At 37.3% G+C, this 24,466-nt stretch overlaps 1 protein-coding gene across 2 annotated transcripts; it reads left to right on the top strand.

Moving 5' to 3' along the window:
- Positions 1 to 1,950: 1,950 nt before the first annotated feature.
- kdr (kinase insert domain receptor (a type III receptor tyrosine kinase)) lies at positions 1,951 to 22,660 on the top strand. 2 transcript variants are annotated; one of them, XM_066719898.1, is made up of 30 exons: positions 1,951 to 2,291; positions 3,837 to 3,933; positions 5,061 to 5,275; positions 6,313 to 6,434; positions 6,887 to 7,055; positions 7,617 to 7,756; positions 8,869 to 9,037; positions 9,132 to 9,249; positions 9,358 to 9,530; positions 9,897 to 10,053; positions 11,030 to 11,156; positions 11,980 to 12,088; positions 12,640 to 12,981; positions 14,009 to 14,155; positions 14,260 to 14,391; positions 14,741 to 14,847; positions 15,268 to 15,403; positions 15,982 to 16,086; positions 16,172 to 16,285; positions 16,493 to 16,581; positions 17,009 to 17,162; positions 18,037 to 18,134; positions 18,709 to 18,831; positions 19,435 to 19,546; positions 19,642 to 19,741; positions 19,958 to 20,063; positions 20,182 to 20,324; positions 20,527 to 20,611; positions 21,237 to 21,322; positions 21,484 to 22,660. In XM_066719898.1, exons 1-30 carry the CDS (start codon positions 2,228 to 2,230, stop codon positions 21,698 to 21,700), a joined length of 4,056 nt encoding a protein of 1,351 aa, XP_066575995.1. In that variant the 5' UTR covers positions 1,951 to 2,227; the 3' UTR covers positions 21,701 to 22,660. The 2 variants fall into 2 exon arrangements, with proteins under 2 accessions (XP_066575995.1, XP_066575993.1); XM_066719896.1 differs by having other exon boundaries at positions 20,524 to 20,611.
- Positions 22,661 to 24,466: the final 1,806 nt, after the last annotated feature.

Below are 24,466 nucleotides of genomic sequence, written 5' to 3'. Positions count from 1 at the left end.
GATAAAATACATGGGTAACGTCCCCCTCCCTTTTTGTCAGAATGTGTCTCAATCCCCCCTGAAGTCAATCATAATGTTTTTACCCTCCACCCTTCCTGTGTCCCTGCAAACATCATTCCTCACACTCCTCCTGTGGAGATTTACAATGGCTTCCTCACTTGTAAATTCAGATTTGAGATTCTCATTAAAATTCTTCTGCAAGTGTTTTAGAATTGCGTGTTTGCCATTTTTCTGAGAAGGGTTCAAGGCTCATAAAAAACAATAGAAACAGCTGTAAGCAAACTTTCTGAAAGGAAACATAACAAGAACAGAGAGGTCAAGTGGCTTGGTTTTTTGACACACCAACAGAGAAACATTACTGGACTTTCTTTAAGCAGTGGTAAATAGGTCAAGTGAAAAAGCCCGTAGTTTTATTTTCCTATAAGAAGGGTCTGGTAGGACCAAACATGTCAAAGTCTTGGAAAAGCTTTTTTAAGCCTCAAGGGGAAGGTAACTGTTTTGGACTCCAACTCTTAAGTGAAATTCTATAAACATTAAATTAAGTGAGTTTAAACAACTGTGAGAAGTGATGGCAAGAGATCAAAGGAAGAGAATGGCTTTTTCCATCAAATGTATTTTGTTTCAACATCAGTAAGTGAGAATAAACAGCACTCTTTCCTCCTCCATGCAAACTCAATCAGACCAAGTAGATGTGTTCATATACAATGTGATTATTACGTATTTTATCTGTGGGGTGACAGGTGTCCATTTTCTAAGTGGATTTCTAAGTTGTTTGAATCCTGCTTTCAGCAGTGGGAAACATGTATGCCAATTTTCTTTTTCATTCTTGTCCTTTTTGTGCTTATTTCCCCAGAGGTATTCACACTGGTGGTCAGATTGTAACATATTTCATTGGAAAGAGACATAATAGCTTGGACTGCAATAGCAATTTACTCTCAGGTGTTGTTGTTGCTGTTGCACTTGGATACAGGGTATTAGTAAGATTTACTGAAATATACTTAAAGATTAAATAAACATAAACCAATTTATATTAATGCATTTGAAACTTGTGTATTCAGTTACAGGAATGTACTATAATTTCCTGAATTTACCCCATAGTCCAATTACAAGATTATTTTACAAGTCAGAGCACACGAGTCACACAGCTAGCAATATGAACATATTTTTAATCTGTTAGAGCTAAAAGGGGACTGATTGATTTGAGTTACCACGTTTACAGACACCCCGTTATTGATGCATGTCATCTCAGTGCTGGCAGTCTGTCATTGAAATGTAACATTGAATTGAATCTTGTCCAGGGTTCACCTATTTAATGAAATAAACATGGATTAGGGCCATTCCAGCAAAACAGTTTGCACTTGAATCGGTCGTTAAAAGATGAACTGCCAGACCTGCACTTAGAAATGACCCTGCTAGGAACTGAGCCATGATATTCAATGAAATGTGGCCGCATTAGATATATAACAGAGATAACATTCTCTTAATTACTGAGTCATATGTAATGGTCATGGAAAATATACATTGTGGTTTTTAGTCACGTCCTACCACCAGCCATTCCAGAGACACAGAGTGGGTGTTGGTCAGTGAAGTTACACAACATCATTCTGATCTTATATCTGACAAGCACTATGGAATATGAATTTTCCTATTTTCTAGAGAAGTTTTTATTACTATGACATCATGCTGCACATGATTAGCAAATGAGGCAGTGAGGGAGACTCAGTGGATTTGTTATTTTTTATTTAGTGGAAAGATTCACAAGATTCACCAAATTTTGCCTCCCATACAAATGTTGCACTCAAATGTCCCCCTGGGCACTTCAAAATGCCCCAGTCTGGGAACACTGTAAGTTGTGGGGAGCTGCATGGGCACTGGGGGGCTGGGCTGGACAGCACAGTGGACACTCCTCCTGCGTCCTGAAAGCACTTCTCATAGAGACATCCTGGCCCTGGCCGTGCATCACTGACTCCAAGGGACTGCAAGTGAGAGGCGCATTTGAACGGATGCACAACGCCTTTTTTCCTCATAACGACAAACAATACTATATCAAGTCAGTATCATTTGCTAAACCACCAATTTAACGTGATCTACGGGAATCCAAGGATATACATTGTTGGAAGGAGAGCTGATTCATCATTTGTGGGGATGTACGCTTAAGGAGAGCTGATTTACAAGAAGGAAATAATTACACCTTGATGCTGGGAAGTCAGTGCTCTTGTGCTCGAAGATGACCAGGGCATGGGTTTTTATTTGCTGCATGGGGGTTGTTTTTGGAGCAAATGTTGTGACAGGTGAGAAATGCCTTTTTTTAAATGGAATGAAGATTGCTTAGGATTTAAACCCCGTCCGACTAGCCAACTCTTTAGTATCGATTTTTGTTTTTGCGACTAGTTTTTTTTTTTTTTTCTGAAATGAGAAAGTGGAATAGTTTTTTTTTAAAGACATGTGCATTTAATTGCATCGCAGATTGATTCAATTACATACATTCCTACATTCTAAGGTGCGTGTATATATAAATAAAGACAAGAGGGGAAAATAACTAATGGTAATGATGTGTTAAATATTAAATAGAAACTCGCAAAATGTCGGGGGTAGACATAGACATCTTTCTGACTTGCTCTGAATAAGTTATATTGATATTACAGACTGAAAACAAAAAAAGGACGTTACCTTAAACAACCTGATATTTGTTTGAGTTTGTAATAAAGTGGAAATAATAACATTTTGTCTATACACACTTGGTTAGTTTGTTAATTATTACTACCAAACTAAAAATAATAACCGGAGATGAATATGTTACACATTGAAAGCTACTTGTAACTAGAAGTCTGCCTTTATTTTCAGTGTGTTTTCGAGTGGATGATTAGTGTGCAATGATACATTGAAAAATGTGAATTACTACCTAGAAAATAAATACCTAAAATATCTAAAAAATGTTACTATTTTACTGATGTATAAATAATAATTTAACAGGTATTAATAAACATAATTCGGAAAAGCAAAACTTAGAAAAAACAAAACACATCTAACAACTAGCAACACAAAGTGATTTCAGTTTGTGTTGAGTTGTTATAACCTGAAAGTTGTCTGAAGTTAGTAATTATAAAACCACTAAGCAGAAGAGAAGGTATCAAGTGATTTACAGATTTATTCTGAACTAGATCAACTTTATCACAGGGTAAAACTATTAAAGTGTATCTCTACGGTCCATAATTATATGCAAAACTTTGCATTTCCAAATCTAAAGTAGGCTTTTGTCTAGTCATAATTGTTGAATAAGTCAATCTCAGAAACACCTGAAACATAGTATTTAGATCGCTCTCTATATATATTTAGATAAAGTTAACTCTAATAATATGGTTTTAGTTTAGTATAGTTTGAACATTAATAATGGTGTATGTTGGTGGAACTGAACCAAACTATTCCCATAAGATGAAAATCATCAGTCTAGTTTTTCAATGTACTGTATCCTTTCCCCAGTTCTCTCATAGCATCAGCAGAAAACAGGAACCCCACCCTAGTTTCACTAAATACAAAACCAGTGAGTTAACTTGGGACCATCTGCCTGCTCTTCCTGTTTTGACAGAATTATGTGATTTGTTGCTATACCTAAAAATGTCAAGAAATGACCAATACTACTACTACTAATAAAATATATAGGCTATATATACGTTCATCAGAATTCTCCAAGGAAAATATATATCTGTAACAAATTTGCTAAGGAGAGAAACATCCCAAAATGAATATCTTTAGCATATGTATGATATGATAAATTACCATATAATTAATTTACTTGACTGACTTAATTGTTGATTAATATTTTGTTGTTTTTTCAGGTATAGTCTTGAGGTATATGCCTGATCCACCAAAACTTAGTATTACAGATCAGGTACACAAAATAAATGCTTCAGAGACATTGGAAATAACATGCAGGTAAGCAAGCAAACCTTATACCATCTAGTATAAGACAAGCACATGCCTCAAACTTTGTTTCCATGATAATGGGGTACAATAAGTTGATTAAACTAGTCACTGTACTCTAACCAGTGCTGTTTTATAGGATTCTGAATGTCTAGGCCAAAAAAATATTTTACCATCAGGTTTAAATTCATACAAAGTCTTTATTCTTCAAGTAAACAGCTGTGTCAACTCCAAGGAAATCAGGATTCAAAATAAGTAATTAGATCTGTTCTCAAAATACAGAGAAACCGTTCAGCTTTACTATTACATATGCTTAATGCAGGACTGGAACAAAATTACAGCATTGATGATGGCCAAGGGCATAAAACATGCTAATTGATTGTGAATATGTAGTTTTGTTCCACTTACATTGTGGGATATATGTAATTATAAAGCTGAAAAGTTTATCTGCATATGAAGTGTGGACCCAGACTCTTTATTTAGCATGTTAAGGGCTGAATTAACAGAATTGTAATTGTAATTAACTAGCCAGATGTGACTACTGTCTAGGTCATGAGAAAGTGTACAGATGAGGTCAGGACATTTGACCCATCATGCCCCATTGATAGATAGTAACAAGAATCACATCTAGTCCTTTTTTGAATGAGACAGTTCCAGAGTTTGTTCTAGACTGCCACAGCTCTCTTTGCCACCCTATTATTACCAATATTGGGAAGCCTAGTTTTTACGTTTTACAAGAAAAATTGAATATTTCATTATATTGCCATTACTGTCAAAATGTTACAGGGCCTAACACATGTATTCTGAGATTAGATGATGCATCAGCAGCTTCTTAAATGTCTGAGTGGTTTTGTGAAGTCATTTCATATCATGACATGGGTGTATTAGTCAGACAAATATATGGAACATGTTTCTGTTCGGCATATCACCGGTGAATCAGATAATTTCTCAGCTCAGTAAGTTAATTGGCAATTAATTGAATGCCTATTCCAGAAGAAGGGTGTACCTGCATCTACCTCCTTCCACATGTAGTTCATATAAACCATCCATCTTGATCGTGATAATACTTCACTGGCTTGATGTCAGGTTGAAGTTACATTCCTGTAATTTACTTGCATGGTATGCATCTGTTTTTTAAGGGGACAGCAACAATTAGGATGGACATGGCCTCGCAACCAGAGCGGGCCAGAACAGACCCTGACAGTGACTGACTGCAGTGGCTCTGGTCTTTTTTGTAAGACCCTCATCCTTACAAAGGCAACAGCCAACAACACTGGAGAATACAGGTGTTCCTATAAGGATCTGAAAGCCGAAGATGGAAAAACATCAGCCAGCGTCTATGTCTTTGTCCAAGGTAATAATATCTATACATGTATAAGCACATCATTTGTATCTTGTAGTAGCACCACATTGCAAATGTATTTGATCTGTTATTTACAGAAGGTTTCTGTAAAAAGATGTCTGATCACCTAATCCACACACAATCCACACAACTATTTTTTCAAAATGAGTTCTTTAAATTATGATTGTTTGTCATGTCAGACCCTGGGTTTGAAATGTCTGGTTGGCAAGTGTCTCAAAGTGTCTCAAATATGTGAATTATCTGAGGCTGGAGTGGACATAACAGATCTGTTTCTCTCACAAGAGAAACATAAATCAAAGCAATGCACAGTGCACAGTGATGGTAGAGATGAAAACTGGGATATTGTGATAATTGCAGACGCAGCAGCTAAAGGAACATTAACATTCAGGAAAATTAGTCAGGGTTAGTTAGGAGTTACAAGAATTGGACACAGTTTTGAACTGGAGCAAGGAGCAGATCTGTAAATGATGCCGTAGAACCTCTCCTCTCTATCCGCCAACTGTAGGCAGCTGATGCTAAGTAAGCATGTGCCAATGAAACAAAAATGTGTTTGTTTGTTGACCCCAGCTGCACTTCCTCAATCAGCTCCTCTTGGATTGTTTGATCCCTCTATCTTATTATGCTGAACCACAGGAGGCCCTTATCATAGCCTTGCTAACTGAACCACATTTCAACTGTGAGCAGACCAGCACATCCACATGAAAGGGCTATGTCATCCTGGGTTCCTGTTTTTTTTGCTACCAAGACCAAGACTGTCAAAATCTTCAGTGCCTACAGAACTTCCTTTTTTGTCAGACTGACAGGACAGAGGTTGCGATGAGAAAGCAAGGATAAATTTCCTGTTTTCTGTGTATAAAGTTTCATATCTCCGCAAACATTTCATTGTTGGCCCGTTACATGGAATGAACCCTATATACTACTACTGTGTTTACATACCACTGTTTGATGGACAATTAATGTTCTGTATCATCACCCATCTTGAGCTTTGAAGTTTACATGTCTATTTTGTTGTTCTGTTTTCATTACAGACTACAGAGCACCATTTGTCAGCTCTTCCTCTAATTTTGAAATTGTGTTCATACCGGAGAGTATTCCTGTGGTTATTCCCTGCTTAGGATCAATAGAGCATCTCAATGTCACACTGTATGCGGTAAGAATGCTCTCTCCTTATTTTTGTATTAATTATAGAGGGAAATTACCAAATCAAGTGTCACTTTTTTATAAGGCATTCCAGGCAGCCTGATTTGGATTATACTACAAGCAATGTCATGAAACAATTGCATTCATAACATATAGTCTGTCAATTCCTGTATGTGTAGTTATACAAATAAAAGCAACATTATAATATGATGTACATTTATAAAGAACTCAAAATGGGTCACTGAAAGAAAATAGTCTTCTTTTATTCAAGCCATCAATGAAATGCATCAAGGAATCTTTGTTGATTGTTGAGTTGATGTATTTGCTGAGCACCACACCAATTGCTGTTGAAATGTCTGCTACTTTGTGAGCAATCTGCATATTGTATTGACATCTGAGCATTAATCGTCCTTGTTTTTAATTGCTGCCATTTCTTTCTTATCCTTTTTTTAACTGGTTCAGAACTATCCCAAAAAAGAGTTTAATCCTGATGGGAAGACCATTTACTGGGACAGCCGGAGAGGGTTCATTATCCCCAGCCAGTATATCAGTTATGCAGGAGTTGTTTTTTGCCAAACAGTTATAGAAAATGATACATACCAGTCTTCTATGTTCATAGTTGCAGTTGTAGGTAAGCAAGCTTTATTTGCCCTATGTATTGAACCATTCCTGAGATATTGTTAGCAGCAATAAAGCCACAATGTAATTGAAAAAGTTCTCCACATATCTCCCCTGAGGTAGAAAAGCTTATTTGCTTTGGCAACACACACTACCATATTGACTTGTGTCTCTATTTTATAAGCAGCATGCCCGTTTTATTCAATTCAGAAAAGGACACATTTTTTATTCTAAAGTAAGCCAAAGCATGATATAGGAACCCATTAAATGGCACAGACAGTTGAGGCAAAGATGTATTTACTACATAGTGTACTAGTTGCACAAGACAAGGATGATTTTAAACTTTATAAATAAGGCGTTTTGCTTCTCAATATTCCCTAAGGTTAGAGGACAATATTCCTTGTTATCATTAAATGTTGTTTTATTTCCCCAAACTGAATTAAAGATAAACTTTGGAAATTGTGTAGGAATGGAGCAACAAATAGTTAAAACTTTCCACTATTCCGTAATATTTGGAAAGAAAAACACTGTGTGTCAAAGTGTGTTAATGTGTGGCTCCCTTCCCTTCCTGCAGGATACAGAATTCATAAGCTCTCTCTGACCCCTCAACATGAAGTGAAACTGGCAGTGGGAGAAAGGTTTTCACTAAACTGCACTGCTACCACAGAGCATAACGTGGGGATTGATTTTCAGTGGAAGTACCCGGCTTGGAAAGTAAGTATGAGGACATCCTGCTGAAAGACAGATGCCTTCTTTTTTTTAAATAACACAAATTGTCAACAATTCTGCATTTCGAAAGTAATATAAAGTCAGTCTATAGAGGGCTCCTTTGACACTTTCAAGGTATTAAGGTCTGTTTTTTATATCACATATAAATGGTGTCAAGATTACAGTTTCCTATCACTACTGGCACAGAAAATCAGATCTTGTGATTTTCTGCAATTATCCACCTGTTTGTAATGAATGATTATCCACCATTTCTGTCTCTGTATGATTTTCTTTCTTTCTAATTCCTTCTTTCTTTCCTTTCTTCTTTTTTCTTCACATACATGTCACCTTATGAGTATTGCATTAAGTTTATGAATGTTCTGAATTGTTCCTCTGCTATATTTCCTGTTTGCGCATCAGTAAAATGGACTCACACATTCACTTTGCTGCATTCAATAGACAGTCCTTGTCTTTATTGTTCTGAAGTACTGTTTCCTTTTCTCCAACACCTTTGGTCTAGCCTCATGACTCAGTGCCCATCCTAGACTTTTGTGCCAGTTTCCTGAACAAAGCTTTTCAAGCTGTCTCTTCATCGTACCAGCTTTTAGGACACACCTCTCTGTTATTTCCTGTAGCAGGGAGAGATTTGATTTGGAACTGAACTGTGCAGCACTGAAAGCTGCTTAGGAAAGGATTGGCCTTTGATTTAAGGAAAATATGCCTGGTCTCTTTTTTAGTTGTTTTCCCCTTTCTGCCTTGGCCATTTATGTATTATCATTTATTTCTGTAGCCTTCCTCCTCTTAGCATACTTTGTGGAGTGTTACTGTGAAAATAATTTCTTAAATATGTAGCCTTTTTTTGTAGCCATGGTTGCTCACTAGACAGCCATTATCATAACTGTTTCCCAGTATTAACTGGGGAAAAGGCCTATAAAACATAGCTACTGTCACATTTTCGCTTCAGATGGAGAATAGACATTTGCATAACCTGTCATTTCGCACCCGGTGTATATATATTTTGTTCTAATTCTAAAAAAAAATTGAAGTTCTTTTGTTTTTGAAAAATAACGTTGTTTTGTCAGAAGATTCACTCTCATATAAAATGCATTTTGTTCTAGGAAAACCGGACAGAGATAAAGCCCCATAAGAATAAATTTGTCGATTACCTAGAACTTTCAAGCACCTTGATTATTGAAAATGTAAAACTAAATGATAATGGCGAGTATATATGCACAGCATCCAGTGGACGAATGGAAAAGACTGGCAGTGTGATTCTAACTGTCTATGGTAAGAATGATATGGAGATTTTCAACTGCTTCTTTGATTCATTGCATGCCTGAAAATGCATGAGGATCTTATTTTTAAACATGTGTTTCATCAGAAAAACCATTCATTGCCATCGATGAAAGATCTGATTCTGTGGTTGAGGCGGAGGTAGGAGATCGACTTGCCAGGCTTTCTGTTAAATTCCACGCATATCCTCAACCAGAAGTGAAATGGTAAGATTAAAAATATATAATTAATACGCCAAACACCTGTTTAAAAATTACATGCAGTATTTCTAATATGTGTTGACACATTTATGTTTTTCATGATTTGCCCTTCAGGTATAAGAATGGACTGCCAATTTCCAGGGATGAACCTCGATACAGGAGTAAAGGTGGTAACACCCTGAATATCCATGATGTATCTGAGAGGGATGCGGCCAATTACACTGTTGTGCTGAGAAATCCAATGACAAGAGAGGAGCAACGACATACGTTCCAGCTGCTTGTTAATGGTATGAATTGTAGGATTTCCTCCTTTCTGTAGTCCAACTGAGATATTTTAGATGCATTTATTCAAGGTATATACCCTTCATGTCATGATGCCAGTTAGCCAGCAGCCAGCACAGAATTTGATTCACTCTTCTCTCGACTCTGAGACAAAAGCACTTGAACTCAGTGCTTTCTAGTTTAACAAATGCATAGCTTGTTCACTGGAGACTGATGATGAAGTGGCCCTGGAAGTGCACCCAGAGCCAAATCTTTACCCCTGAAATGAAGCTCTGAGAACCTCCTGTTTGCTCCAGTATAGGGCATATGTAATATATAACCTGTATACAGTAAATGTGAATAAGTGTCATGTGGTCTTGTGTTCAACTCAGTTCCCCCACAGATTTATGAGAAGGAGGTGGCTCGCGATAGTGATATCTACATATATGGTAGCAGCCCAGAACTGCGGTGCACAGCTCGCGGGATCCCATCTCCAGTCGACATTCAGTGGCAGTGGATGCTAGTGGAGGACTGTCCTGGCTACTACCAGTGAGTCAAGCATGGGTGTGGGACACACTTCTTGGGCACGTGATTTGAAGTCTAGGTTAAAGGCAGATAAAGTTGGCGAATCAGTTTTATCTCATATTAATCTTTCCCCTTGAGGTACTGCTTTCAATATTTTATTATTTTATGATGAATATATACATTTCCTTTCATTAGCGTTCTTTTTGTCATTTTACATTTTAAAGGCATGACCTGAAACAAATACATACCTAATTCCGTAGCATGTTTTTGCGTAAATAAAAAGTAACTTCGACAGTTCATCCTAGTAACATTGTAACGGAAAAGGATAATAATCCACCAGCAGAGAAAGATACAAATCCAGAGGCTTTCCTTTGTATAAAGTCTCGAATAAATCATGGAACAAAACTAAACAAAACAAAATGCCAAAAAACACAAAAACTTGAATATTCATTATATCAGCTTGGCGTCAACGTGTTGCCCTTGTTTTGCTTACACACTGATTGACTGCGGAGTATAGTGGTTATCTCTGTGGCCATCCCATAGGAAGGGCTCTGATTAATGCACTGAGTTAAAGATAGATCCTCCACAGAAAGCCTGTAAGGAGTGCCTTATCTCAGGCTAACACTCGGCCCAGCTTCCTTTGTGACAGTCTGTAGCATTCTGCTTTCCTGTTGTTGTTTTTACCCCTGACTTCCATTACTAGTTTCTTCCTGTGCCTCTCTCTCTTTCTCTGCTGGAGTTTGCTCCGTCCTTCCCTAGGAAGGTTCTTTAAGAAATATTGAGATTTCTCCATCTCTGATTGTCCCTTCAGACAAGTGTATGTTTGTTTCACAATTCTCCAAGTTGTTAATATATCGATTCATCCCAAAAATAACCACTTCCTTTTCACAACCCTGCAGAGAAAAGACAACGGTTCTAAAATTAGAAAAGTTTGTGTATCATAGCAGTTTGTTTCTGAAAGAATGTTTTGTGTGAGAGTTTTGTTTTGCTTAACCCCCAGCCGAGAAGATTATCAGTCACCTTTCCAGTTTCATGAATGTCAGAAGTGGAGAAACATCACAGACAACACAGGCAAGAATCCCATTGACAGGATTGTGACCCAGCCTGACACTGATGTAGTGACCAAGGTAAGATATTTATTTATTTATTTATAATAAAAACAAATTTATTCATTCACACTGTTATGTTTTGGGTTTGGTTTAGCTTTATAGAATGTGTGTCTTAGTTTTAAAAGCCTTTGAACTATTTTGTGCATATATAGCTGACAGCTATCTCCGTCCAACTTCAGATCATATTACCTGACAATCAACTTGCTGTTTAACGTGTAAAAATAAAAACACAAAAACAGCCAAATGAGGATAAACTCACTGAATGTCTAAAGTAGCTTGATTGTTTTAGAACTGGGGTATGTTATGAATACTTTGCTGAATTATGAATTAACTAGCTGAGACGCTCTATTTCTGTATCTTATAAAAAGTGAAAGATAGCCAATAAAAAGCAACCAAATGAGTTTCTGGAACACTATCTGTAAGGTGTCAAAAGTGATTTCTTACAAGGTTGCAGTGTCTTCTGGCTTTCATCCCATATGAGATTTCAGTTGTTTAATTGGTCTAATTATTTAACAGTCGAAATCAAAATCTTCTATAAAATCATTGACTATAAGGGACCTTGACCAAAAAAAAAAAAAAAAAAAAATATATATATATATATATATATATATATATATATATATATATATTTCCAGCTGAGACAATAATTAGATCAATTAAGTTAATCAAAAAGTGAGCAACAACCAGCAGATCCTGCAGGCACTGAGGCCTGGACTTTGATGGCCCAGCTGCACAGTGTACATTTAGTTCCTATGCATCCCTGTGTGTAAATTGTAGTTGACAATTTTCTCTCTCAGTAGTGCCATGTGGTTCGAGTCTGTTTCTGTTTTGTTGCCTGCAGACTGTGAGCACACTTAAGATTCGGACAGCACATGTTCCTGCTATGTACAGATGTTTGGCATCTAATAAAGTTGGTCAAGATGAGAGACTGATCTTCTTTCATGTCACACGTGAGTACGCTGTCTTGGTGCATTATCTCATTAAAGTTACCACTTCTTATCGTAAGGGATTGCTGAGCTTTGAGATTCTTGTGCTTCCTAATTAAAATCGTGCTTACCACCAGTAAGAAAGAAAGAAAAAGGAAATTTCCACAATAAAACTTGTGTCACGTGTGGTGCTACCATTTGTGAATAAAGAATATTTGTTTTGGCAAGACTGCATTTTGATCAGATGACAGTACACATAAAAATAAGAAGACAGGGTTTTACTGGATTTAAATGCATAGTATTAGCAATCTAAACTGAGGAAACATTATTTTTAAGCAGTTCTACGAATCTCAAAGGTTTGTTTTAATCAATTCAACCAAACTCTGTTCTTTTGGACACAGTTACAATGCTTTTGAATGCCAAGAATTCCTTGCAAAGGATTGTCCTGCCAAATTATAACAGTAAAGGCCTACCTATGATTGTGTACTTAGTTCACTGGTAAAGCAGGACAATTACTGCCACAGATATGATTATGGCAGCATCTTCCTGACAACAAGTCCATTATTTGTTTGCAGGAGGTCTGGAACTCAATGTGCTGCCTACTGCTGAGCCCATAGAAAGGGACAATGTAGTTCTACAATGCAAGGCAGACAGACTAATCTATGGAAACCTAAAGTGGTTCAGGCTGGGAAAGAGCCCCCTTAACACAGGAACCACTGTGCAACCTTGCAAACACTTCAACTTGGCCGAGGAGTCCCTGTGCCAGGCCACTCTCTCTGAGCCGAGAGGCACAAACGTCACTCTGGAGTTGAGCTTGCACAACATGTCCCACAAAGATCAGGGACCATACGTGTGCCAGGTGGAGAACATCAAAACGAAGGAGAAGACCTGCCTCTTTAAGCAGCTCTCTCTGAAAGGTAAGATGCTACTGAGCAAAACGAATTTGCTGCTTTACTACAGAGTCAAGACAAGAGTCTGTTATGCATTTCATAACTGTGTCATTGAGCAAAACATGCGAATGAAGTAACACTAATTCAGTGCGATGCTAACATGCTTGCTTAAGAACAGGTTGTGAAACCAAGGTAACCAAGGTGTTTTTAAAGGTAATCATTTTAACCCTGGCTTGGGCATGATGTGTATGCTTTAAAAAATAAAAAGCTCTCTATTTACTTATGGATGTCAATAGACTTTTTATCATGAGACATAGGTAACACTGAAGTGAATGATAGAAAAGAATATGGATATTCCAAGTGGTTAGACATTCTAAGTGGTCTGCAGCTGGTAATGGCTGTCCTGGATTGCAAGTTGTAGTCCTGATAAGAATGACACTAGCCTGCAGTACCAGTTAATGTAGGCCCCAGGTGGGTAAGAGCACTGTGTTAAACCTTAGTCTGTGTGTGAATTCAGGAACTGCATGGCTTATTTGGTCTTGTGAGACTGGCATTGGTTGAAAGGCTGCTGGAAAGTTCCGTTCTTGAGGGAAGGGAAGATTTTATTGTTATTTTTTTTAAATAGTCTTAGTTGCAGGATACAGTCAGTTAGAGGTTGAAGAGCTGGGCCATGGGAAGGAAGGAAGTGAGAAGATGTGCGTGCCAAAGAGTTGGGCTATTCCTTTCCTTTATTTGCATAAGTCACAGTGTTTTCATCACCAAGACAATGACGTTGCTCTTTGGCCACACTTGAGATGTGTTCTGTGCTGTATAGATATACTTAAAACATAAACACAACAATGGCAAGGGACATTTAAGCTGACATATAGTTAAACATGGTACAATCCAGTTTAATGCCATGATTTGCTGGAATTATGAAACTGTGGCTGTATCTCAAGAACTGACCCCCAAAGGCAGGAACTGGTTTGTTGTTGGCTTTAAAAAATATTTGATGAGGCTGTGAAAGTGTATGTGATTGGGTTTGAATTCAACAGTCAATGTGCTTTCCTTGCAGCTCTTCAGGTACCCAGAATATTAAAAAACCTCACTGGCCAAATTATCCAAATCAGTGAAACTATCGAACTAGCCTGCAACGTGAGTGGAACCCCCACCCCTAATGTGACCTGGATCAAAAACAACAAGACGCTAATGGAGGACTCTGGTGAGGGATGATGCTGTGGCTAATGATTGCTTGACATATCAAGAATGCCTATTTTTTCCACGCTGAGAGGGTCATTGAATTATTCTGGGTATCTTTCCTTCCAGGTATTGTTTTCACACAGCAGAACAGGACTCTGACCATCCAGCGTGTGAAGAAGGAAGACAGTGGCATCTACACCTGTCTGGCCTGCAATGACCAGGGCTGTGACTCTACACATGCCTCTCTCTCAGTGGAAGGTAGAAGTGGACGTTCAAAGTGTAGAAAATTCTGTTAATTAACTATTTTTTACATTTATTAAAATAATGTTTTCAAATACTTTCTTTGGTATTATGTTTCTGAAACAAAACGCAAGAGATGTGTATTCATGCTCCAGAGAATGCTAAAACCATAATTGTGACCTCCTTTACACACCAGAACTGTTGGAAGACTGCATTCTAATGGACTTCCAAAATAATTCATCATCTACCACAAGGAAACAGCATGAGCTAAATTAATGAAGGAGCAGATTTATTTTACAGTTTATACCGTCTAATATCTGGCAGGCTTGACTGAGATCATTAATGAGTGTGTGTCTGTTTTGCACAGGGGCAGTTGAGAAGACCAATGTGGAGCTCATTGTCCCTATTGGCTCCGTGGTGGTTGCTATGTTCTTCTGGTTACTTCTCGTCTTCGTCATCCGAACCAGAAAGAGGGTAAAGGAACTTTGCTTTTGCTGTCCTCAGCACAGGCTGCCCGGCATGATAAATGAAAACTGACTGGAGCTCTTTTGTATTGAAACACTCCATTGTGACTAAAACAACAGGGACATTTTTCTTTTCATAGCACTGAGCCATTGCATAGTTTACTAAGAGTCCTGTAATTCACTGTTAATTGAGCCAGCTCTTGAAGAAATACCCAGTGGATATTGCTGCAGACTTATTAAAAATAAATTAAAATAATTGTGCAGGGCAGGCAGGCATGCGTAGAACGGCTGGTGAGATTCTGGTTAAGTTTGTTTGGTTAATTCTGCAGTGTTTAATGAATGAGAAGCCCGTTGAATGACAGCAGCCATGACTTCTTACAACACGTTAAAATGCAAAGATTATGTAACTGGACTTTCCACTGTTTTCCAGCCGAGTGGAGGGGAACTAAAGACAGGCTACCTTTCAATCATTGTTGATTCCGACGAACTGCCCATGGATGAGAAGTGTGAGCGGCTGACTTACGATGCCAGCAAGTGGGAATTCCCTCGAGACAGGCTTAAACTAGGTGAGACCATTGGTGCTCACTGAGGGAGGACTAATTAAACATTAATTGCAAGGTGTATCATGTTTACATCCTATGTTTCTGATATGTTCACCAATATTAGGGATTATCAATTAAAGATCTCTGTACAAACAGCTTCCCCCATTATTTAATGTCAGTAAATGTGTGCGCTATATAATATGAAATGCACCAGACTGGAGAAGCTGCTCATAACTTTGGAAGAAAGGCACATATTTGTGGTTAATTTTAATTTCCAATGTTGTGTCTTCCCCCTAAATATGTGACAGCTGAGACCACCTCCATTTTATATAAGCAATGTCAGACCATCACCTAACATGGGGAAATAAAAGGCTTTTGGTCTTAAAGTTCTTGTTAATTAACTGGTCAAATCTGTGATGTGGTGATGATAGAGAGTAGATAGTTTCTGACTAGACTTCAAAGTATCTATACATTTAATATTGATTATAAAAAATGAATGAATGAAGGAAGAAACATCGGCCAGATGGATAAAACATCCGGTATTTTCTACAGACGAACATGGCAGCTGAGAGTTTGATGTGAGCTGTTTGTTTTGTCACTAGGGCAGCCCCTGGGCCGTGGAGCCTTTGGCCAAGTAGTGGAGGCTGCTGCCTTCGGTATTGAAAAAGCAGCCACTTGCACAACAGTCGCTGTGAAGATGCTCAAAGGTGAGTTAATGAAGCCAGTGGATTCTAACTGTGTCTGTTAATTAAGTTTCCTGTTGCTAACACGTGAACGCAATTCCTTCGACAGAGGGAGCAACGTCCAGCGAATACAGGGCGTTGCTGTCAGAGCTGAAGATTCTCATTCATATTGGACATCACCTCAATGTGGTGAACTTGCTGGGGGCTTGCACCAAACCTGGAGGTAAGTGTCAGCCTGCTCCCACTGGCTTTGCACTTACTACTGAACAAAACAAGTAAAACTAGCATCCTCTGATTTGGCATTTAATGAGGGTGCACAAAAGAGGGTAGAAATTATATGCACATTGAATCGCACTGCTATTAATAATCATCATAGAAGCCATTACTAATGTGGCCAGTGTTTCCTGACACCTGTGGGTTTGTTTTACAGGTCCTTTGATGGTTATTGTGGAATACTGCAAGTATGGGAACCTCTCCAGCTACTTAAAAAGCAAAAGAGGGGAGTACAGCCCTTACAAGGTAATAGATCAATTTACGATTGTGGTTAGATGCATTTTTAGATGATGTAACACTCTAACTCATGTTGATATAAAATAAAAAAGTATATTCAGTGGATGTTTTCAAGAAAGATCTATAATTAAATACCTATATTGTACTTCCTATAAATATTCTTCATGTAAATCGATTTGGAAATTAACTATATATATGATGGACTTGTCTCTGGGATACTTGACTTTGTTTACATGACATAGTTGCCACTGTGATTTTATGTATTAGTCCCAAGTGAATCAATTAAATGTTTAAATTTATGTATTTAGCTTGTATACTCATATTGTGTAATATTTTGGTTTCCATAGCTTTGGTAATGAACTGAAAGCTAAAACCGTTCTACCAGTTTATCAATCTTTTATTTGTATGGCTAATGTTGATTATTTGCTAACAACAGAGAAAGGCCTTGAAATCAAAGAAGACCAGAAGCCAGATCTTGACTGGGCTGGGATATGAGAACCAGCACATTATCGATGCCACCAGCAGGGAGAGCCCTGTCAGTTCTGGCTTTGTTGAAGACAGATCTCTAAATGACCTGGATGAGGATGAAGGTATGGAAAAGCTGTACCAGCATATCTTACTACAAATACTAGCATATCAAGATCCATCAAATATTGCTTTCCACTAAGAATTACAATACAGTAATACAAACAAAGGATTTAAATATCAGTTTAGTATACTCAGGTTTTTTCCAAGGAATTCCCTGTGAGACACGGCACTTTCACTCTCCCTTGAAGGAAGATTCAAAGTCCATTGAGGTTTTCTGCAGGACGTGCAAAATAGTTTTTCACCATCAGGGTGCCATTAACACAGACACCTCTTTGCTTGACTGATTGTCTCACAGGTCTTACAGGTTAGTGTATAGATGAAATAATCAACATTGTCCTGTGCCATTAAACTTTTGAGCTGTAATAACTCACAGTGTAAACAGGGCTGCACACAGGTGTTTTGGATGTGTTTTTGTAGCATTCCACTTTCTCAACTAGCGTAATCAGGAGGGATTATTATTTTTGGCTCCAAACTGCTTTCTGCAACCGAATGTCTGCCACTTATCTGTAAGGCGTGTATGTGGTTATTGTGGTTGCTTAAAATTGAGTTTTATAACTTAATATTGTGTTTTTTACTAACAAGAGCAATGCTATTATAGTGGAATGTGACAACAAAACAAAAATAGCAATACTTCTATAATTGTCTATGAATCTCGATTTGTATGCCACCAAAGTGGAATGATGTCCAAATTTATTTTAAAATGTCCAAAAAATGAAAAGAAAAGGGTTACCAATAATAGGTATCAATATTGGTATATTTTGGGTGAACAAGCCTTTGAAAATAAAACAACAGGAAAATAATGGAGGATTTTGTTCTCATTTGCTCATATAATATGTAACAATTGTATATTCATTTCCTGTGATTTTTGTCCCACAGCAACAGAAAACCCTGACCAGACCCTACTAACAATGGAGGACCTTATAAGTTACAGTTTCCAGGTAGCTAAGGGAATGGAGTTCTTGTCTTCTCGCAAGGTGAGTCTTTAAGCTGTATCCGGAGCTCCTGAATTCTCTGGCTTATAAGGGGATAGGGGAGAATAGGATAGATATTGATTTATGAAAATGGCATATTTTTAACACAAGATGCCACAATGTCTCCTCACTGGCTGTTACAGAAACCTTTTCAAAATCATGCATCTGGCAGTTTCCATTGTCCGCTTACATAATCCATCCAATGCATAATATAACATTTATATATAATCAACAGAGCTATTGGGCAGTCTTAAATGATGGACATATCTTTACTTAGGGTGTCACTGAGATAAAGGTGAGATTATACCATGAGGTGTTCACACCTTGACTATAACCTAAAAAAGAGTCAGTAATGTTTTGAATTAGAAGATTTTAGTTTCAAGTTTCAAGCATCTTTTTGTTCCACCGTCAAAAGGAACAACTAGAAATATAATGGAAATGTCCCAGAACCCCTTGGAGACCAACACGCAGAATCACATCTCATGAGAACCTGTATGGGCTAATCATTTTAGAATTTGTACTGAGTGTCTTGCCATTGGATAAGAAGTGGGACACTTATACCTACCTCTGTCTTCAGTGTATCCACAGGGACCTCGCTGCTCGCAATATCCTTTTGTCAGAAAACAATGTGGTCAAAATCTGTGATTTTGGACTGGCACGGGATGTCTACAAAGACCCTGACTACGTTCGGAAAGGAGATGTAAGTAAAAGACAAAGCCACAGACTGAATCAAAACTTTGCCCTGCATGTGAATTTGAACATACCTGTTCTTGACAAACCTAGCGTCTTGAAAATACATGTATGTTTTACAAAATGTTTCTTTATTTTTGCCAGTGCTTTTTATGCTTTAGGTTTTTGTACACACCAAATGCATATTCATCAAAAAACACAAATACAAAATTGCTTGACACTTCAAAGTGTAAAACATAAAATAAGTAAATATAAAATACAGGCAGGCAGGCAGGGACAGTATTTCACATGATGGGAATTTTTTAGTAATGCAGTCATTGAAATGTGTCTGTAAAGAGATATGAAATCACAAATTAGTTTTGAACTATAGGCCCAACCTAACCAACCACAAAAATGAAACTATGCAACAGTATGATTGTATTCATTTTTTTAGTCTTTCTGGGGAAGTATTGAGTTTTAGGGAGAGAGAATTTTAGTACTAAAATCTAAATGAATTAAAATGATCTGATGATCAAAAACATTTCATAAGAATTTATAATGGTATTGACTGGTATTACACCTGAAATCTACCCTTCAGGAATAACTAATTCACTTCCAATCTTTGCTTTGAAAGGCTCGGCTCCCTCTGAAGTGGATGGCCCCAGAAACCATTTTTGACCGTGTTTACACAACACAAAGTGATGTCTGGTCGTTCGGAGTTCTGCTCTGGGAAATCTTCTCATTAGGTGAGTTTTGGTTCTAGGCCCAAAGCTTTTTCAGTTTGATTACTAGTGTAGCTTTATAATCTGGAACCATTTTTTCCCCCCTCACATTTCAACAGGAGCATCCCCTTACCCCGGAGTGGGCATTGATGAGTTTTTCTGTAGAAGATTAAAGGAAGGGACAAGAATGAGGGCACCTGATTACGCCACCCCTGAAATGTATGTTTCAGTTAATCCTGTTATAATTATATATACAAACCAATGCAATACAATGGCTGAGACCTCAGTGAGGAAGTGTGATTAACTGTATTATTAATGTCATCATGTTTGGCTGACTATGTTTTAATTTTAATTTATGACTGAGATATGAACAACACAAAGGCAATTGTTATAGCACAGAATGAAAATTGGTCTATGTCCTTTTGTGTCCATCAGATATCAAACCATGCTGGACTGCTGGCTTGACAAACCCAAGGAAAGACCCACGTTCACAGAATTAGTAGCACATTTAGGAAACTTGCTTCAAGAAAGTGCCGAACAGGTACAAATAAATCAGTTCCATTTACTGTTTGCAATTTATGACTGTTTGGGGGACTCTTATTATAGTTCAATGTTGTCTCCTTAAGTGTTACTAACATTTTCTTTTTGGAAACCTTCAGGACGGAAAAGACTATATCCCTCTCACGTCAGTCCACTTAGAGGAGGATTCCGGTCTCTCGCTGCCCACGTCACCTGTTTCCTGTACAGCGGAGGACGAGTACAGCGATCCCAAATTCCACTATGACAATGCTCCCGGGTTCAGGTCAAGAAACCTAGAATAATGTAGAAATTGGATATAATGGATGAGTATGCTTACTCTCCAGAATAAGGAGATAGTGTGTAATATCCTTGTATAGAATGATCAGGACATACGGCTTATTTTTTATATTGGATTTTATTTTCTTAGTTTTAACAACAGTTTATTTAACACAATAGAAAAAAAAATTTTCCATTTCTTTTAGCAGGTTTGCACAGCAGAGTAGCAGGACAAGTCGGCCAGTGAGTGTGAAAACGTTTGAGGACGTGCCCATCGAACACAGTGTTGTAACTGTAAGCCTGCCTCTTCTTCTAACTACATAAATCACCTTACACAGGGAGACGAACTGCGACCCTTCTGTGTTTGCACTATTTACCATTAATGTTGAATAATGATGTCTGTTTTTATTAAATACTAAAATTGTTATAAATATATAATAGTTGTTAGATGACACAATCTATCTGATTATGTAGGCATTTCAGGGAATTGATTCAAATCATGATATAAAGGAGAGGTTTAATTTTGCATTCCCAGTGATTGTATATTAGGTATTTATGTGTATATGTATGTATGTATATATGTATTACATATATAGTATTCAAATTCAGTGTACTCCCGTATTTATCCATGTTGCAAAGTGATACTTATTTAGTAGTTTCATATATGCAAATTATAAACTGTCCTTGCTGGATTTGAGTCTCATTTGCGTTGCTGTAGGACTATAATAAATATTGATTCACAAGACTAATAAAAACAGAATTGCATTTTATAACCAAACAACAAAGCGAAATGCAAATCACGATTTACACTGACAGACTCCTGGAATGGGAGTGGTGAGGTGAGGAAAGTCCTAGGTGAGACACTTCAACATTTGAACTGTGGAAATCATATATTCTTTATTTTTTATGTTCCCCACAGGACAATCAGACAGACAGTGGAATGATCCTTTCATCAGAGGAATTTAAAAATTTGGATACTCAGCCTACTCAAACACCGCCTTTTAGGTAAGCAGATTTACCCCTACATGTATTTCAATACACAAATCAATAAAACCCTTCCAAATCCTGCTTATACTAATGGAAATGTGTGGTTGAATGGCTATACAGAATATTACTATATCTTTTTTAACCATTAATCAAAAAACTGTAAACATTTCCCCCCACAGTCCCATGGCTCACCGCAAAAGCAAGGAGTCCGTGGCTTCTGAATCATCCAACCAGACCAGTGGCTATCAATCAGGATATCACTCTGATGACACCGACACCCCCCTGTACGCCAATGAGGAAATGGAGCTGTTGCAAAAGCAGGAAGTTCCTCAGACCTGCTGTAAGATGTCGGCACAGTACAGCCCTATCGTGCGCTACAGTGCGCCACCTGTGTAGCAGGACATTGGACTCGCCGGGGGTTCAACACACAAAGGACGCTGACACGGGCGGTCCCAGCCAAAGAGATCTGCTACTGTTGGGTGTCTATTCACTGTGTCTCCACATGAGCCCATTCCTGTCTTCCACATCTGGACACATATTGTGAAGGACAAGATGATTGAGGAGAATTGAACTGCAGTTGTACACCTCATGGACACAATCCTGTGGATTATCAACCCTACACAACAGCAGGGCCCTGTCCACCTTCAGTATGTGATGATAAATGTGCGATTCGGATGCCTGCATCATGGAATCTGCTATAAAAAACAATATCTTACTACTTTGATACGTAAAGCTTTTTGTTCTCTACCTGTATCTTTCTCTAAGAAACTTTACAGTAGGCAACACTGTAATTGTTATTTTATTTTATTTGGGGTGTGTGTGTAGGGGGGTATTTTTTCTATAGAAATGCAGTTTTCATAGATTTTAATAAGTCATTTTCAGATAAAGTGCTTAAAACTGTTTGGCACGTATTTATAGCAATATGTTTTTGTTTGTTGTTTTACAAATGTAATATATGGAAGGAAAATTATATGCAGCGTTGTTTTATAAATGTACAATTTTCCAAGTGCCTGTAAATGAAATAAGGTTTGTTTTCACAGTTTACAAAAAGCGGATGTATTAAAGGGCCGAAATGATTAAAGAGACATGTCTGACGTATAAGACACGAAGCGGATGGGAAATGTTTTTTTATGTATTTTTGAATGTAAAGTCAGATTTTGCCAATGGTGGTTTAAATGAAGTATAATCTTACAATTATGTTGTATTTGTAAAAAAATTTAACAGTGTTATTATTATGCAAAAAGTCCCTTAACACAACCCAGATTTGCATAGTTTTCTCGGAGTACTTCATTTATATTGAACAGAACTTTTTTTTTACATGAACTGTAATAAATAAAATTAGTTTTATAAAATAAATTTACTTGCTTATTTTGTCAACATTTTAAACACACGATTTCACTTTGCTATCTACAAAACAACATAATTATGGGTGCGTAACATAACGGTCTTATAACATGTACTTGTAGAGCAGTAATACATATTATAGTGACTGTAAAGATGACCTAATCATCTCTAATTAAAACATGTGGAATCCTACAGAAATATAGACTTCTTTTGGTTTAATTCTCAAAATTGAAAGTTTGTTATCATGCTTTGTAGAGGTTATGCAGTCCAAAGTAGCAAGTTTCATATTATCAGTTATTCCTGAAGTAAACAAATTCACAGACACATACTTCAACACATACATAATCTTATTAGGTACAATCAGGCATTATTATATAACCTAACCATTGTACTACTGTTATATTTTTGAATGGGTGGTGATATCCTCTATTTTCTGTATGGTCTTAGAACAGTCCAGATTCAATTTAATTCAATTAATTAAGATAGGTTTCATAAATGTGAAAACAAACATGAAAATTAGTTAAATACTAATATTTATTAGATGTATTAAATGTAATCTTAATCAGAAAAGAATTTAAAATAATACAAATAATCATAAACGCATCATATTTATTGGAAATTTAGTTTTAATTTGTTGAAGTTCCTGGATCCTGACTGATGCACTTTTGCTTCATTTGAGATTTTACCTCAGAACCCGCCCTTCCAGCACATTTTGGGCCCATTTTCATTATTTTTGGTTCCTTTTTATGTTTTCTCTTATTTTTTTAGGATTAAAATAATGAAGCTCAATTGCCATTGTCAGCTGTTTCTTCAAGAGGAGGGGGAGTTAGTCTGAGCACAGTTAAGGATCATGCATTTCTCACTTTGTGAATGTGAATCATTTTGTTTTTTAAATTACTTAACATAACTTACATTTTTTAAAAACATCTATACTGGCTATCTATGCAAGGTCAATGTTGCACTCCAGTTTTGCTAAAATTAATATTTTAATGTTTTTTAATTAATTTAATACATTTGTGCTATCATGAATCCATGCATTGTCAGTCGTGTAAAATGGCATATATCTGTAGTGAATATTATTAAAAATAAATTATTATTATTATCATTACTATTACTGAATATTGTAAAAATGTTTTTTAAGCACTGGCTTATGTAAGTGTTTAATTAAATTAAACATTCAAAAGGAGATTTAGCTCAGTTACTTCAAGCAATCAACAGCCGTTTAATGGATTCCCTGTCAGTCAGCCTTAGACAAGAGACCTGTAAAAATCTGCAGGACAGGAGCCACTGGGCAGTTTCTGGTTCTATTTCTAAAAGACATTATAGGAGGTGTATATGGGAAATTATACAGAGAATGACATAAAATATGATGATTGTTCATCCATAACTACCATTCACAGAGAAGGGTTTCCAGGGAGGAAAATGGCAAGAAACGAGTTGCGATTGCAACCCTGCTTATCTGAAAAAGGAAGCACTGCCCAAGGGGGAGCGGTTTCTGCGCACTGCCGTAGGAACCTGATCGAAAACATCTGACAATCAAACCATAAACACTGTGGTGTGCAGGAAAACTGTTCATGCACTCTTCGCATAACAGAGAGCATTGGCCGCTTGCTCCACTAGCCCAGCTAGGAGGAGCTCTGCAATGCTGTACAAATGAACAACATTATATATCGCGTGGCAGCAGGAACATTCATGCTGCCTGCGCACAGCACAGGATCATCCAGCTCAACTGAACAGTACAGAATGGACAGGTCCACTGTGCTGACCACTTATAATGTCATACAAATGAACTATATACACACGGTGCGCAGGAACCAC

The sequence above is a fragment of the Amia ocellicauda genome, chromosome 13 (assembly GCF_036373705.1).
Source record: "Amia ocellicauda isolate fAmiCal2 chromosome 13, fAmiCal2.hap1, whole genome shotgun sequence".
NCBI classification, from domain to species: Eukaryota; Metazoa; Chordata; class Actinopteri; order Amiiformes; family Amiidae; genus Amia; species Amia ocellicauda.
The sequence above is the reverse complement of the archived record's forward strand: the minus strand, read 5'-3'. Positions and strand labels throughout refer to the sequence as shown.

Excerpts from the sequence above, each read along its gene's own strand:
- kdr (XM_066719896.1), top strand. The coding sequence starts at position 2,228 with ATGACCAGGGCATGGGTTTTTATTTGCTGCATGGGGGTTGTTTTTGGA. Across the intron at positions 14,392-14,740 it reads TGCCTCTCTCTCAGTGGAAG|GGGCAGTTGAGAAGACCAAT; the intron begins GTAGAAGTGGAC and ends TGTTTTGCACAG. Across the intron at positions 20,325-20,523 it reads GACAATGCTCCCGGGTTCAG|CAGGTTTGCACAGCAGAGTA; the intron begins GTCAAGAAACCT and ends CATTTCTTTTAG.